Here is a 15,598-nt window from a genome sequence, read left to right as displayed (position 1 = left end):
GCACCGACCTCCGCCTGCTGCGCGGCTTCTTTCTGCCCTTTCACAGCGAGACGTTCGCTGCTTACTGGCTGTCAAAATAAAAAAAAATAAACCCAAAAAATATCCAGCAATTTTCCCACCATCGTCTCACTTGGACCACTTCGTTTGAGTTGATCAGCTCATGCCGTTTCCTACCGATCATCCTCTCGTTTCAACAGTGTCGCTGTCGTGTGTTCTGTTTCACATCCAGTCTAATTGTAGTTTGCGCTGTTATTTTCTAGCCCATACACGACATCAAATTCTTGTCGTGCCACCGACTTCGCATGTTGTTGCATCTCTAAAGGAATTCAGCCGTCACTCTGCAGCAGTACGGAGGGGGGGGGGGGGGGGGGGTGAATGGAGGATTGTGAGTCAACACGAGTAAACAAGTGTCTGTCCTGAGCAATCAAACCTATTTGGAATCGACCCGCTTCAATATAAGCAGGAACTACTTGATGGTTTTTCTTCTGCTCTCCATTTGCACATTTACTTTAACAAGCACTAATCCAAATTAGAGACTGGAGCCACAGAGTTTGGTGTAAATTAAATGGGTGAATTTGGCAGCTGTGGGTCTCTTTATATGTCGGAGGTTTTATTTACTGGTTCAGTGGTCTCATTACTTAATGCAGTGTTGTGCTTTAGGAGCTACAAGTTACCGTCCAACCACAAGTTGAGGTCGACAATTTCATTTTTTTTTCTGTATTAGCATTTGAAAACTGCAGATTTATTAAGACCCGAGTGCTGTAAGACATGTTGGTTACGGTCATTTTTAAATATGTAGTTCGGATTGTGAAAGACTCGTTGCTGCTGCTGCTGCACATTTTAACGTCCTCTTGACTTTCTCAGGGCTGTCCTCAACCTTTGTGTTACTTTGTGCATTGATTATGAGAGAAATCACTTAATTTCAAGGTATTTTGAAGCACTTTGCAGCTCCGTTTGTGCTACAAGGAAAAAAAAAAAAAAAAAAAAAGCATTTCAGGATCGTCAGGTTTGTTTAAAATGTGCAGTTAAAAAAAGATAGCACTTATTTGACAACAGAGATTTGACTGAAGGCCACACACACGCACACACACACACACACACCACACACACACACACACACACGTCTGATTTGCCAGCTGATGGTTTCTGGGCTTTTACCCGGCACTCTTCCCTTTTGTTCTGCTTTCTTTCTTTCTTTTTTTTTGTGTGTTCCTGTTCTTTTCTCTGGCGGCTGATTGGCAGATCGAGGCTGAAGTGTCACCCGGCCCTCCGAGCCCTGCCGCACTTTGTGATCCTCTCCTCTCGGTGTTTCTCTGTTGATATGGCAGGGTCGCCTCGTATCGGGAACCTTTCACAGTGCCTCAAAAGTGAACTCCTCCTCCGGTTCGAGGGTTAAGAAAAAAAAATCTGCTGTTAAAGAAGCAGCTCGCAAGAAAAGTTTATTTTAAAAAAAAATCAAATTAGAATCCTTTACACAAAGAAAGCTGAGGGTAGCATGGCAGTGCGGCTTGTTAATTGAATGCAGATTGGTATTCAATAAAATCCTCTTTCAGGAGGATTGTGATTATCTTTCTGTTTATTGACCCACCCTTGAGAGTACATCTTAAAGCAGGAAATGATGTGCAGCGTTTGCTGGTCCCTGACTTTTAAAGTATAGTTTTTCCTCTACCTTTTCTTTACCTAAAATGCTGAATCTTGTTTCAGGTCTAAATGGCGCTACAGCTTTCCAAGAGAGGAACTTGAGAAATCTCAGTCACAAACAAAAATGTATAGACATTTTAATTCGGCTTCATGCGCTGATACTGTCCACATTAGTTTTTGCTGTTTAATACTTACACACAGGAATAACTTTTTGCATGTTGTGTTATTCACCAGTAAATATGTTCTTGTACGCTCATAATGGAGCCCATAAATCACTGCTGCAAACCGAAGGTGGCTGAGCAAACAGCGTGGCCTAGAAAGGTAGTCATCCCTTGCTGCACCACACAGGATCCATCACTGCATTATGAGAGTCTCTGAGGAGAGATTTGGGAGGCAGAATTGACACACACACACACACACACAAACAAGGAGATGCTGCTTTTTCATATTAATTGGTCCATTACAGAGAGTGATGATAGGTTACGCTTGGTTGTCAAAAGCTGTCATTTTTGGTGTGGCAGCAACACCTCCCGATGCAACGGATTTAAATAGTCTATTGTGCCGATCCGACTGCTGTCGTATGAGTTTTGTAAATTCCCAGGCTGGTTCTGGTCGAGAGGTAGACATACTGATGCATGAAGAAAGTGAAGAAACCCTAAAAACTCAGGTCCAACTTTCTGTCCATGCTTTTGAGGTGGTGTGTAAATTATGATTTCCATGTTGTGTGTCTCTAGTAAGAAATGTGTAATCATGACTGTGCAGAAAGTAATACAATGATTAACATGAACATCATGCACCTTCTGCTCTGTGTGGTTGGACTCGAGCAGTGTTTTTATAACCTCGTTTCCCCCCAAAAAGTTGTGACTACGTGCAAAATGTAAATAAAGACAGAAAGCGATGATTTGCGAATCACGTAAACCCACATTCAATGGAAAAGAAAACGGGGACAAAATAGCAAATGTTGAAACTGAGAAATTTGCTTGTTTAATAAAAAAAATATATCCTCTCTTTGGACAAAAAAATAACCCTGAAAAGCTGAAATCCTATACCAGGCAAGAATGGGACAACATTTCACTTTCAAAACTCCAGCAACTGGTCTCCACAGTTCCAAAACATTTACAGAGTGTTGTTAAAAGAAGAGGTGGTGCAACACAGTGGTAAGTTGCAAAATCATTGAAACCCGAAACACTGATATGCAAACCTGATGTCATTACACAGTACATGGTGTTTGGTCAGTGCAGCGCGCATGTTACTTAAAAAGAAAGCAGCAGTTTTCGAAATGGTGCCAAGATTTAAATAATGAGTTCAGAGCTAGAGTGATGGAAAAGGTGCAGCGGTAGTGGGATTAAAGCAGAGTTCATCCACAATGGCTTTTGTCAATTCTGGCTTTTGTCAATTTTTCAGACGTGGAACCGAATACATATTTAAGATTGTGTTTTCTGTTGTGCCTCAAACGAAGGAAAATATCAGAAAAGAAAACATCAGGAGAGAAAATATCAGGAAAGTTTGGCAGTGTTTGTACTCACCTGCACTAGAAACTACTGTAGAACAGGTCATATTAACTACACTGCTAAAAAAAAATATAAGGGAACATTTAACACATCCTAGCTCTCAACGTATGAAATATTCCAGTTGAAAATCTTTATTCATTACATAGTTGAATGTGTTGAGAACAAAATAACATAAGAATGATCAATGGAAATCAAAATCATTATCCCATGGAGGTCTGGATTCAGAATCATACTCAAAATAAGAGTGGAAAAATCTGATCACAGGCTGATCCAACTTCTGTGGAAATTCTTCAAGACAAGTCAAAATGAGTCTCAGTAGTGTGTGTGGCCTCCATGTGCCTGTATGCACTCCCTACAACACCTGGGCATGCTCCTGATGAGACCACGGATGTTCTCCTGAGGGATCTCCTCCCAGACCTGGATCAAAGCATCAGTCGACTCCTGGACAGTCTGGATGGAACGAGACACGATGTCCCAGATGTGCTGGATTGGATTCAGGTCTGGGGAACGGGCAGGCCGATCCGTAGCATCGATGCCTTCATCATGCAGGAACTGCTGACGCATGAGGCCTAGCATTGTCATGCATCAGAAGGAACCCAGGGCCCACTGCACCAGCATATGGTCTTCCAATGGGTCTGAGGATCTCATCCCGGGACCTAATGGCAGTCAGGGTACCTCTGGCTAGCACACGGAGGGCTGTGCGGCCCTCCGAAGAAATGCCTCCCCAGACCATCGCTGACCCACCGCCAAGGTCATTTTGTAGGGCTCTGGCAGTGCTCCTCCTGTTCCTCTTTGCACAGAGGAGCAGATAGCGGTCCCGCTGCTGGGTTGTTGTCCTCCTACGGCCCCCTCCACATCTCCTGGTGGACCAGCCTGTCTCCTGGTATCTCCTCCATGCTCTTGACACTGTGCTGACAGACACAGCAAACCTTCTTGCCACAGTGTGCATTGATGTGCCATCCTGGATGAGCTGCACTACCGGAGCAACTTCTGTGGGTTGCAGACACCGCCTCATGCTACCTCTAGTGGTGAGGACACCACCTGCAGAACCGTTCCTTTATAGGGGTTGTCTTGATAATTGCCTCATTTCCACCTGTTGTCTGTTCCATTTGCACAACAGCAGGTGAAACTGATCCACAATCAGTGTTGCTTCCTAACTGGACAGGTTGATTTCCCAGAAGTGTGATTGACGTGGAGTTACGTTGTGTTGTTTAAGTGTTCCCTTTATTTTTTTGAGCAGCGTATAACTAACTGGTTGGTAGAAACATGTTTTGCATGTTGGGCTCATCCTGTGTTTGTCCTCGTATTGTCTCCCTTCAGGCTCAGCTCAGAGAGCTTCATCAGGTCGCCGAAGACCTCCAGATCAAATTAGAGGAACACAGAAGGAGGAAACACGAGGCCGATCGAGTCAAAGAGCAAATGTTAAAGGCGCTGGAGGCAGAGGACAGAGGTAAGGGTCGCGACACTTTTTTAACCCGCCCATGATTTGGTTTGAGTCCATCTGAAGGCATTTGTTTATTTCACAGAGTTGCTCCAGTTTGCAGATATAGGTAGGCCGTTGTTCCGGCTACAGGGCAGCTTCCATTTCATTTCAGCCTTGCGTCGAACAAAAGTAAATTGGCACGCGAACATCGGGTCAGATGGTCAGGATGACAAATGGCAGGACGTCAGAAAGAGCCGGAAGGGTTAAATACAGACGCCTGCGCCGTTGAAATAAACTGACTCGGAGAGGATTGCTGATCAGCAGCACATTGCGTTCCCTCAGCTCTCCTTTTATGTTCCTCAAACCTTCAGAGAGAAGTTGCTTATGACTCACAGGAAAATTCCCTTATCGCTCCGAGCACAAGCTGGCTCGGCATTTAAGTGACGCTCAGGCTTGCGTGTGTGGATGTACAGAAAGTTGTGAGGCCGGATGGGAAACGGGCTCAATCATTTTTCAGCAGGAGGATTTGGAGTCATTAAGTGTGTGTCGGGATGGCGGGGCGTACAGATGGTCTGGGTTCAATTAGCTCAAAGTTAGAGATTTCTTTAGATTGTAGCGCAGTGTAAGTGTGACGCAAACTCAAACTCTTAAACTCGCATTCTGTTGTCACTATATCAAACGACACATTTAAGAATAATGTGATTTGCCTGATATTAGTACTTTGTCAGGATTTTTTTTTCGAAGTGATGTCGAGGAGTTTTGGCAATTGATTGTCTTTCTAGTGTCAAACTGGCCCTCAAGTAAAAGTTTTGCTTGCAATAAAGGTCATTTGACTTTGGCGCTTCCTCTGAGCATGCATCCATCATGCTTCCCGCCGTGCGAGCTGACCTTTGCTGGTTGTCGCTGCCCCCCCTCCCCCCACACGCCCCACACACGCTCCTGTCATCCTTTACTTCCATTACTGCTCATCTTCAGGGCGTGACAACCATCAATTTTTATTTCCATGCTCGCGTTGGCATGTCTTGTCCATGTTGGCTATCCATCCAGGGTTTTATTATGCAACTCTAATGATAGTGTGTGTGTGGTTGCTTAGAAGTTGAGGGGAAGTTTCAGTGGTTTAAAGGCTGCTTATCAATCCTTTTTTTTTTCCTGCCTGCAGTCGGTGACATTACATGTTGATTAATGCTTGAATTTGGGTGGATAAGCATTAATCTGCCAACTGTATAATTCAGCAAGCACTTTACAGCTTCCCGACGAGCCCTTACCGTTATTATTTCAGATGGCAAGTTGATTCAGCTTTTCATGCACATTTTGGTTCCATTCCTGGAGTTGAAAATTCGCACAGTGAAGCAGAGACTTTTCAAGCATTCATCTCGGAAGTAGTTTCCCCAATCTGTAACGTTTATATTCGACAGAATTTGTGATATGATTTAGTTGATTCATGGCCCCCCCGAGTCCGTTTTTGAAACCATGTTTTTTTTGTTGTTCTTGTCAGAAGTTCTTTTCAACAACTTGGGATTACTTCAAATACAGTTTAAAATGATGTTCGTATTACCAGTAAGATTTGCTTGTGTTACATTTACATTTGAGCCATTTCCATCGCAGCCACATTCAAGACAGCTTGTATGTTTTTAAACCCAAAGAGTGGAACTTTTGTCTTTTGTAATTCCAGAAACACTGTGATCGAGCTCATGATGTTGGCTCAGCAGTAGCCACGGCTTTAGCTGCGGCTACTGCTGTGGCTGTTGTGTACAGCTGTTGGCTTTGTCGTTAAAAAGCACCTTGTTTTCGTGCGTACGTTTGTAAAAAGTTATAGTGTAAAAGTTCATTATGACAGTTTTTTTTTAAATGTATTTTCTGATGCCCCAAAAACTATATTATAATAATAACTATATTGACATCATAATCATGCGGCAAATGGTCGACTAATTTCTTGAAATGCACGATTAATTGTTTCATCAACTGAGCATACAGAGAGATTTACCTGGCAGTCAGCATTATATGAACTCATGTCGCCGGAGCACGAATGTAACAGAACTTCATTAACCTGCACTATGGTTTCTTATTAGATTTTAAATTACATCTCTTAAATGCTTCTTGAATCTCCACAGAACCCCAAACTCGCAAAACACCATTAACTTAATGGCCACAGTTTCCTCCATGTCATCATAACTCTCTAACATCATATAATTTTGCCGTCATCATGAATGTCATACTAGAAAACCAATAATTAAGAAGCCTTAACTTCCCTTGGAGCTCTTTTCACCCCGTGTTACACACACACGTCTCCCAACTTACAAAAATACGCTCTGGCGGTGAAGCACATTAAATACAAAAATTTAAAAAACTCAGACAATTGCCTTAAAAGACCCTTAAACTGCAGCGTGCCCATGGGGACAAATATTGAGTTGCATCAATTAAATATAGGAACATCACAACAAAGCCAGAGAATGTCTTGTCTTCTCCTTCATGAGCTGTCAATAGCCGGTGTCAAAATAGGAATGAAAAGCCAGACGAACAACCAGCTGAGCCTGCAAAGTAGAACTTAACAGTCTCTCCGTTTACGGCGCCTGTCGCTCACACACGTCTCCGGGGCTTCACGCACAGTTATTGAGAAGTTTTTAAAGGGCCGGGTTATTTGTAGCCTCGAAGAAAATGAGTTTTCATGTGGCAAAATGTGTGTGCGGCGCAGCGGGGGGAAAAAAAAAACTCGATATGGAGAATCAGGGGGTGCATGAATTCACAGGATAAAAAAAAACAAACCAAGTGCTATGTTTACATCTCCCTCTTTTTAAATGGTCAGATGATGTGTCGAGGAAATACAAGTCACTCCATCATCAATCCAATCCGTTCAATCAATATACGTTTTATCTTTTTAAAATACAACAACATAACGCGCGTGACTAGAAACGCGGCGCCGAGTTCTTTTATTAGCCGAGCACTGTTTTCCGCATGTTGCAAAGCATGTTGGGAAATCGTCAGTAAATCCTCACTGATTAACAGAGACTTTGTTTTTCCCACCGCTAATGAGAAAGGACGCCGATCACATGTGCTCGTTTTTTTCTGGAAAAAAGAATTCCCTCTCAATGCCGTCCATGAGAAGCTTTCGGGTTCACGTCGTGGTCTCTTCCCTCTTTTTAATGATGTTTGTTTGATATTAACCCCGTCGTCCAGACCCGAGTGGTACGTCCCAATATGCAAAGCTAGACGCAGTCCCAGAGTTCACCCACAGTTTGAGGGGATTTCCTCAAGTTCATCGGTAATCCGCTGGCTGACCTGATTTCTTCGCTGGCGGACCGTCTTGTAAACCACCTCATGTGCAGCCTTTAGCATGAATTAAGTGTACGGCAGCAGTCAGTCATCGTTCCACATTTGAAACATGGACAACCTAACTGGAAATTTAAATAATAAAACGTCTTCATGTTGTTGTTTTTTTCCAGCTCTTTTTAAATGTAGAATTTATACGAACAGACAGGCGGCAGGATATCAAAACCCGACACGGTTATGTTGAATATGGACACAGTTCATGGTCTGCCAAGTCATTGTGGAGAATTTCAGCTCTAAATACTTCAAACATCACCATTTTTTTTGGATTCATTTGAAGATTTTTATCCTTGATTCCTTCCATTTTTTTTAATTAGACGTCAGAAAATGGTAAAAAAAAAAAACACTAGCTGACCGTCCGAGGTTACGTCTTCAGGTGGCCTGTTTTGTTTAATCCATCGTATAAAAACTAAATGTACTCCGTTTAGAATCGGATGCGTCAATGAAAAGCATCAAATCCTCACATCTGAGAAGCTGGAACCACAGAATATTTTGATTATTTAACTAACAATGATTCATTGTTTTCCAAAAAAGTTGCACATTGTTTTGTATTTGACTGATTAACTCATTGCTGCGGGTCTCATTTTTACGTTTCCCGTTTAAATCCTCATGTCTGTTTTTGTAAAATACAGTCGCGCAGAATGATTAAGACATACATCATATCCGTATTATGTTGAGTGTTTAATCATACACTTCTCCAGCGGAGGTACAGGTGTGTTGTCATTCCGGCAAATGTCAAGTATGACCTCATTAACCATCATCAAAACCAGAAAAAGATCTTGTTGCGTGATTGATTGTCAAATTGAGGCCTCGAGGAACAGACGTTCAAACTATAACATTATGAGGACCGGTCTACGTTCACGACTGGCGTAGCATCAGCTGCATCTCGGTGTGCCGTTTTCTGACCTCGGGCATTTATACACCTGCTAAGTAAACTAAGGTGTCGCGCAATATTGTGAAGACATCTGCCGAAAGTCCATTCAACTCGGCATATTGAGATTGTAATGCGGCAAAAAAAAAAAAAAGTCTAACGAGAACACTTGCCGCTGCAGTGGAGTGGAGCGAGTCAAGTTTGTTTCATTATTTGTAAATGTTGTCATCAAATTTTGCAAAAACTGATGAGCGACATGTCCAGTTTTGCTTGAACTGCAGTGTCCTTCCACGTCGCCATCTCTCTGGGGCTGATTGCATTCAGATTGCGAGCCGACGCTTATTAAGATTAATATCTGGTTTGGAACATGCAATTCCTGTGTATGTGCAGTACATGTGCACGTGGACCTCGTGTATAAAGCATGTATGGACTTCCAGGAACATGTACTAATCACTGCAGACGCAGTATATTTGTCTTGCCGGCTGCCTCTGAGGGTTTCAGCGGTTCCCCCGAGCTGCCAGAGACGTTGCAGACCGAGTGACTAACATTTCATCTACTTACTGTTTTGATAACTTCCCCCTGCAGTAGAATCAAGGACTTTTTTTTTTTTTTTTTTAAAGAATGTTTTTAAGATGATCTGATGTCAGAAGTACATTTTTGACTATTTCTTCCAGAATATGATGAAAATATACATAATTAAGACATGTAGTATTTTTAAATAGTATTTTTGTGGTGTTTTTCCCAAAAGCAGATAGTGGAGACAAAAGTCAACGAAGGTCAACAGAGTTACGGGAACGTTGTAGTTTGTGGTTGATGCCTTTTTACTCCTGAGCCATCTAATCATCACGTCGATATTGATTTGTTAATTTGCATTATTCGTAGCAGCTTGTAGTTTCGGTGTTGAATCTTAACCGAGCAGAACAATTCGGTCATATCAGCTGCAGGTTGATTTTAAAAACTGTCCTGGAAAAGGACTTCCTGCCATGTGACGACCCTGAGAAGAACCAGGAGAAGAAACTGACCACAACCCTTATGAATTGATAAATAAACTTAAATTGGTAACTTATTGATTTTGTGCACCGCAGCGGTCTGATTGTGCTGCCAGCGTTCCTAACTGCGACGCCGAACGTCTGAGTCATTGTACTGCTGCAAACTGTCGCCATTAAACCGCAGCTTTTAGGTAAAAAAAAAAAATAAAAAAAAAAAATCCTTATTTTCCGCCTCTATCGCCGTATTTACACCGTCTGTTCGTCTCAGCGAAGTAGAAGTTCAACGTAACACCTGCAGCCTTTTGATCTATTTCCATTTCAAAGTACCCCCCCCACGGAAAGAGGTAATTTCCTTCCTGGAAATATTGCTTGTGGTGTACAAAAGGCGGCAAAATTGGTATTTTCTCAGCCTACAATAACAGAGAGCTCTGTGTGGATAGCGTGTTCGGTAGGCTCGGCGTAGATCTGCAGCCTCCCGCTGACATGTTCCATTTCCTCAGTTCTCTTTGTGCCTCTCTTATTTTACGAGTGTGCTGCGATATCACCAGGGCAACATGGGTGGATGACTGATGGTGTCCATTAGTAAACATAGCCCCCTATACGTGCCATCGGCCTAAAGAGCCAATGTCTCCAGCCTCCTTCTCGTCGTCGTCTTCTTTTTTTGGGTTTTTTTTTTTTCCAACCCTCCCACTCTCTTCTCCCTTTATTTTCCTCATTCCTCCCCACTCTTCCTTTTACCACATCACCCCCCCCTCCCCACACACACTGCACCCACTCCATCTTTCTCCTTCCTTCTCCTCCCCTCCTCTACCTCTCCTCCTCATGGCAGTTTTTCATAGCTCCAGCTCTGCAGTAGAGGGGAGGGATCAGACCATTTCTCTTCCTCCTCTTTTTTTTTTTTTTTTTTTTGCGAGACAGGGCGACCAGAGGACGGGTTGAGAATGTCAAGCATTAGGTTGGGAATAGAGCGCACGTTCAAACGAAAGAATAGGCCCACTGATGCGACAGATGCTGCGTGTATTCCAGCAGAATATCGGCAAATGGTGTTTGTTTTTCTACCTGCGCTTGAGTAGAGTCAACAACGGGGGTTGAAGAATCTCCGCTTCCCAGTCAGGTTGTGGGTGTCGGGACGTGCTGCTCAATCTCTCATCTTTTAAAACTTCTAATCCTCAACGCAAAGCTGGATTTATGAAAAAAGAGGCGCGATTATTTTTTATTATTTTTATTTTTTTTAAACACCCCTACAGCTCGCACTCCACGCAGCCGCTTTACTGTACACTCGGTGTAAAAAAAAAACCCCAAAAAACATTTTTTTTTTAAATGCTAATTTGACAATTAGCTTTTCTGTAATTAGTACGGAAAGGTAATTGCGGCGGATGTGCAATTAGCATTATGTAAAGTACTTTTCCCCTGACTTCGGGGCCAATCAGCTTGCCCCTTTGCATTCTCTCTTCTGCTGATGATGTGGGAGACGCTCGGCGCCCAACATAAAGACAACTTCCTCTCGCCTCCCACTCCCAGTGAATGCGATTCACAAACTGAATCAGCTGGGGTCACATGCTCGCTGGGGAGAAAAAAAGGAAAAAGGGGGTGGGGTGGGTGAGGAAGTTTCTGCGTCTCCTTTTCATCTGCTGGCGAATATGAATGGAGAAGAGGGAAATCACTGTCATAGCAGCCGTTACAGCACAAAGCCTTCTGATTGCATTCTGGACTGTGACATGCTTCTTTTTTTTTTCTTTTTTTTTCCTACAGGGAAACCAAATGTTCTTGCACAGCGTGACTGACTCATTGCCTGATTGCCCCCCCTCCCCCCCACTCCCTTACCCACTACCCCCCTCCTCCTTCCACTCCCCATATTTTTTAAATCCAGCTCCAGCTCTGTCCTTCTCTCTCTTCCTGCCTCTCACTTTGCATCCGATTGGATTAATGTTTATCGCAGTGATTGGTGACTCAAAAGAAACTCCTACATTGTTTTGTAATAAAAAAATAAAAACATTTTTACCTGCCTTTTGTTATCATGACTCATTGTGCTCATAACATAAACACCTAAAGTGGTTTCTACTTAAACAAATTTGCAGTAACACAGGTATGACTTTTTTTTAATTTATTTATTTATTTTTTATTATTTTTAGGTCTCAGACATCAGAACAGAACAGCAACCAGCGTTTTCCAGTTCCTGGACAGCGATAAAGACGGCAGGTAAATGACACTGATTATTTATTCAAATGACAACCTTTACGATCCACTTTTTGCCTTCATGTTCAGCTCTGTGCATTTCAATGACTCCAGAAATGATGACACTCTGCTGAATCAGCCTTAGAATAAAACTAGAAATATGGTGTATAAATAGTTTGGTTACGTTGCAAAGGTTTTTACATAATGGGCATCTGTCGATTCAGGTTTTTTTTTTTTTTTTAAGGCTACCACAGATTTTTATACTGAAACGGTTTCCCCTGTAGGATTCTGCTCTTGCCAGGGTGAAAAGGCTTTTGTCACATTATTTAGATTGCTATGAAATCCAATACTAAAGAAATTCTTCAAGCGTATTTCCTCCCAGTTTAGTCTTTTCTTCTTCCGCTGTGCCCTTTTTAAAAATGTACCGCAGTGGGCAATGAATACCGGGGAGTGTGAAAATCTACCTTCATATTTCAGCGCTACCTTTCAAAGCAAATGATCTGCTGCCCTTAAACACTGTTCTTTCCGAGTTATTTCAGTGGCAAACTCCTGTGATTAATTTACTAGCCAGCAGCAGTTACATAAAGTAGTAAAAACAACCAAAAAAAAGCTTTATGTAACACCTTAAGGACTCACTGTCACATCTGTCGCTGTGGTTAAGGGGAGTTTTAGGAAATATAATGGACTACAAACTTGCATCAACTCGCTTTGAATTTTCAAAGTCTACAAAAATCTAATAAATCTGCTAATGCAGCAAAGTGAAACAAGAACGATGAGTCGGGGAAAGAAGAGCCACGACACCGCATTTAAACAGAGTTTGTCACATTTATTCCATCTTAAATTGCTCGTGCTACAGAATAAATAGGTGTTTGGTGATTACCTAATTGAAAGGAGTATGAATATGGACTACACTCATTAGTTCCACCTTAACTTCTGATGCAGTGAAGCCTCATCAGTCTGAGTGGAGTGCACACATCTCGTCGCACGGAGCTGCCGTGCCTATTTATTCCACCAGCAAACTTCGAAAAGTAATTCATTGCCTTATTTGCATTGTTCAATCTTCAAGTCTCAGCGGGCTCACTTGTTGCCCCCCCACTTCCCCCTGCCTCCCAGCTTCCCCTCCGCCACCCGAGCTGACTAACTTCGCTGTCATGATCATTGTTTAACGTCGGTCAGCTTTAAAGAGAATGGCATCCATTTTGCTTTCGGGCAAGATATGTAAATTTTCCCCGGTGGCTTGCAGAAAAACGGAACGCGAGATAACCGGCGAACCTTCAGCCCTTCATGCTTTTTGTCTACAGCCTTGCATTCCTCGCTTCCCCGCAACATGCTTGAAAAACAAAATCAATACTGCTTAAGCTAGCTGGGCATATTCTCCCGGACAGGAAGCTGGGGCCGGGCACAGTAAACAAAGCGCTATAAAACATATGGCCGCATCGAGGACGAAGTGCTTGTGCAGCGATTTTCCACAGTGGCGTATATGCCCACTTATGCATTCCTGTGATTGGATGTGTACCATTATTCAGCCCCAACCCACCCCCCCACCTCCATGCCTTCCCTCCCCAGCTCCACCTCCATCCATCCCCTCCATCCGAAACAATGCATGTCCACGAGCTGAGCTTAAACAAAGACATTACTAAGCTGAAATATCTGCAAGTGCCGCTTTATTTCCATCCACCCATTGTCTCCGTTTGTCCGTCGGTAGATTTGGTGAGCTGGCTATCTCGATGCTGGACATATATTGATGCCCATTTGAATAAAACAGGATGTGGAAGCTTTTGTGTATGTATGCAACATCACCATTTTTCCCCCCTGTAAGCACATGCCCAAGTGTCAAGCTCGATTTAGTCGAGTTATGATAAATGCAAAGTCGAAAGTCACCGGTATACCTGATGCTTGCACAATGCCGGGCAATTTGCTGACTTTGACCCGGTTTAGCATGCACACCAACCGCAGACTCTTTATCTTGTACAAAAAAAAAAAAAAAAAGAAGCTCTTGGCTTTGTCCCTAATGACACTTTGCAGAATGTTACCCCATTCTTTAATCCACACGATTGGAATTGCTAATTATCTTTAATGCAGATTCACAGATAATTGTTCTCTCATTTATACTCTGAACTAATCTCATTTTTGTGTCCATTTAGTCACCAATAATTGCTTCACGACCAAAATTACCATTTTTTTCACGTAAAGTTTTGAATCATTTATGACACATAAACACATTAGCCAGAAGCTAAGATGCTGCTGATGATCATTATGTTTGTATTTTCATACAAATATTAACTCTATGAATATCACTGCTCCTTTAAACTGTGCAGCAGGTTCAGGCCATAGATCTAACAGTGATGCTCCAAAGTTTGTGAACCCTTTTCAGTTTTCTGTATTTCTGCATAAATGTGACCTAAAACATGTTTTTTTTTTTGTTGAGACAATATTACAATATAACAATCTGTTCAGTTCTGAAGAATTTTTGCCCGTTCCTTCATACAGAAGAGCTTCAATTCTTGGACATTTGTGGGTTTCTTCACATGAATTGCTTGGTTCAGGTCCTTCCACAACTTTTCTATCGGATTGAGGGGACTTTGACTTGTCCTTTCCAAAACGTTAACTTTATTCTTCTTTAATTATTCTTTGGGAGAATAACTGCATGACCCACTTTCTCTTGAGATTCAGTTCACAGAAAGAGGTCCTGACATTTTTCCTGTAAAATTTGTTGGTATAATTCAGAAGTCACTGTTCCTTTTAATGAAGGCAAGCTGTTCTTGGCCGACATGCAGCTAAACAGGGCCAAAGCATGATACTACCACCACCATGCTTCATAAATGGGATATGGTTCTTATGCCGGACTTCAGTGTTTTCCTTTCAACAAACGTAATGCTTTTCATTTTTTTTAAATTTTTTTTTATACATTTGTCCAGTAGCCTTCTGACTTGCCAACATGATCTATAGCAAACTGCAGATGCTATTTTTAGAGAGCAGCAGCTTTCTCCTTGCAACCCATCCATGCACACTATTGTCTTCTCCTGATTTTGGACTCATGAACTGAGTATTAGCAAATGCGAGAGAAGACTATTACATGCCTTCCTCATGAAGGGATGTTTGTTATTCGACCACCTCTTAAGAGAGTAACAATAGTCTTCAATTTCCTCTTATTGTACAGTCTGTCTGACTGTGGACTATTTAGAGATGTTTTTGTAACCTTTTCCAGGCTGATGAGCATCGAGAACATTTTCTGAGGTCCTCAAAAATCTTTTTTCTTCATGAAATGGTACATTTCCACTAATGCATGGTTTGAAGGTCAGACTTGGATATCTCCGTTCTTTAAATAAAACACTCACAGATATGTAACATTGGATCATTTCCCTCAATAAATAAATGACCAAACATCATATTTTGATCTCATTTGTTTAATTGGGTTCTGTTTATCTTATGCTGAAAACAAGAAAATTCTAAAGGGTTCACAAACTTTCAATCACCACCATATTTAAGGATCTTAGTGTGATTCAGAGGTAGGAAGTAAAAGTTTCAGTCTAAAAGTTTCTTTCTATCAGTTTGCACTATGGGGAAGAAAAAAAAAAGCACCCTCACACATGGGCTATTAAGGTAGATTCTAGTCTCCCATCCTCACCATTATTTCATCCGGAACCTTCCCGATCACCACACA

General features: G+C 42.1%; 1 protein-coding gene across 3 annotated transcripts in view; it reads left to right on the top strand.

Moving 5' to 3' along the window:
* LOC138195739 (glucosidase 2 subunit beta-like) overlaps positions 1–15,598 on the top strand; it is a 122,777-nt gene that overhangs the window by 6,981 nt on the left and 100,198 nt on the right. For all 3 annotated transcript variants that reach the window (XM_069145368.1, XM_069145367.1, XM_069145366.1), the window contains exons 6-7: positions 4,473–4,602; positions 11,892–11,958. In XM_069145368.1, coding sequence (XP_069001469.1) covers positions 4,473–4,602; positions 11,892–11,958 — 197 coding nt within the window. The remainder of the gene's footprint in view (positions 1–4,472; positions 4,603–11,891; positions 11,959–15,598) is intronic.

Source organism: Embiotoca jacksoni, unplaced genomic scaffold (genome assembly GCF_022577435.1).
Source record: "Embiotoca jacksoni isolate LCO1_2020_lvr unplaced genomic scaffold, fEmbJac1.0.p SCAF_123, whole genome shotgun sequence".
Classification (NCBI taxonomy): Eukaryota; Metazoa; Chordata; class Actinopteri; family Embiotocidae; genus Embiotoca; species Embiotoca jacksoni.
Note: the sequence above shows the minus strand (reverse complement) of the source record. Positions and strands in the feature narration are given on the sequence as shown.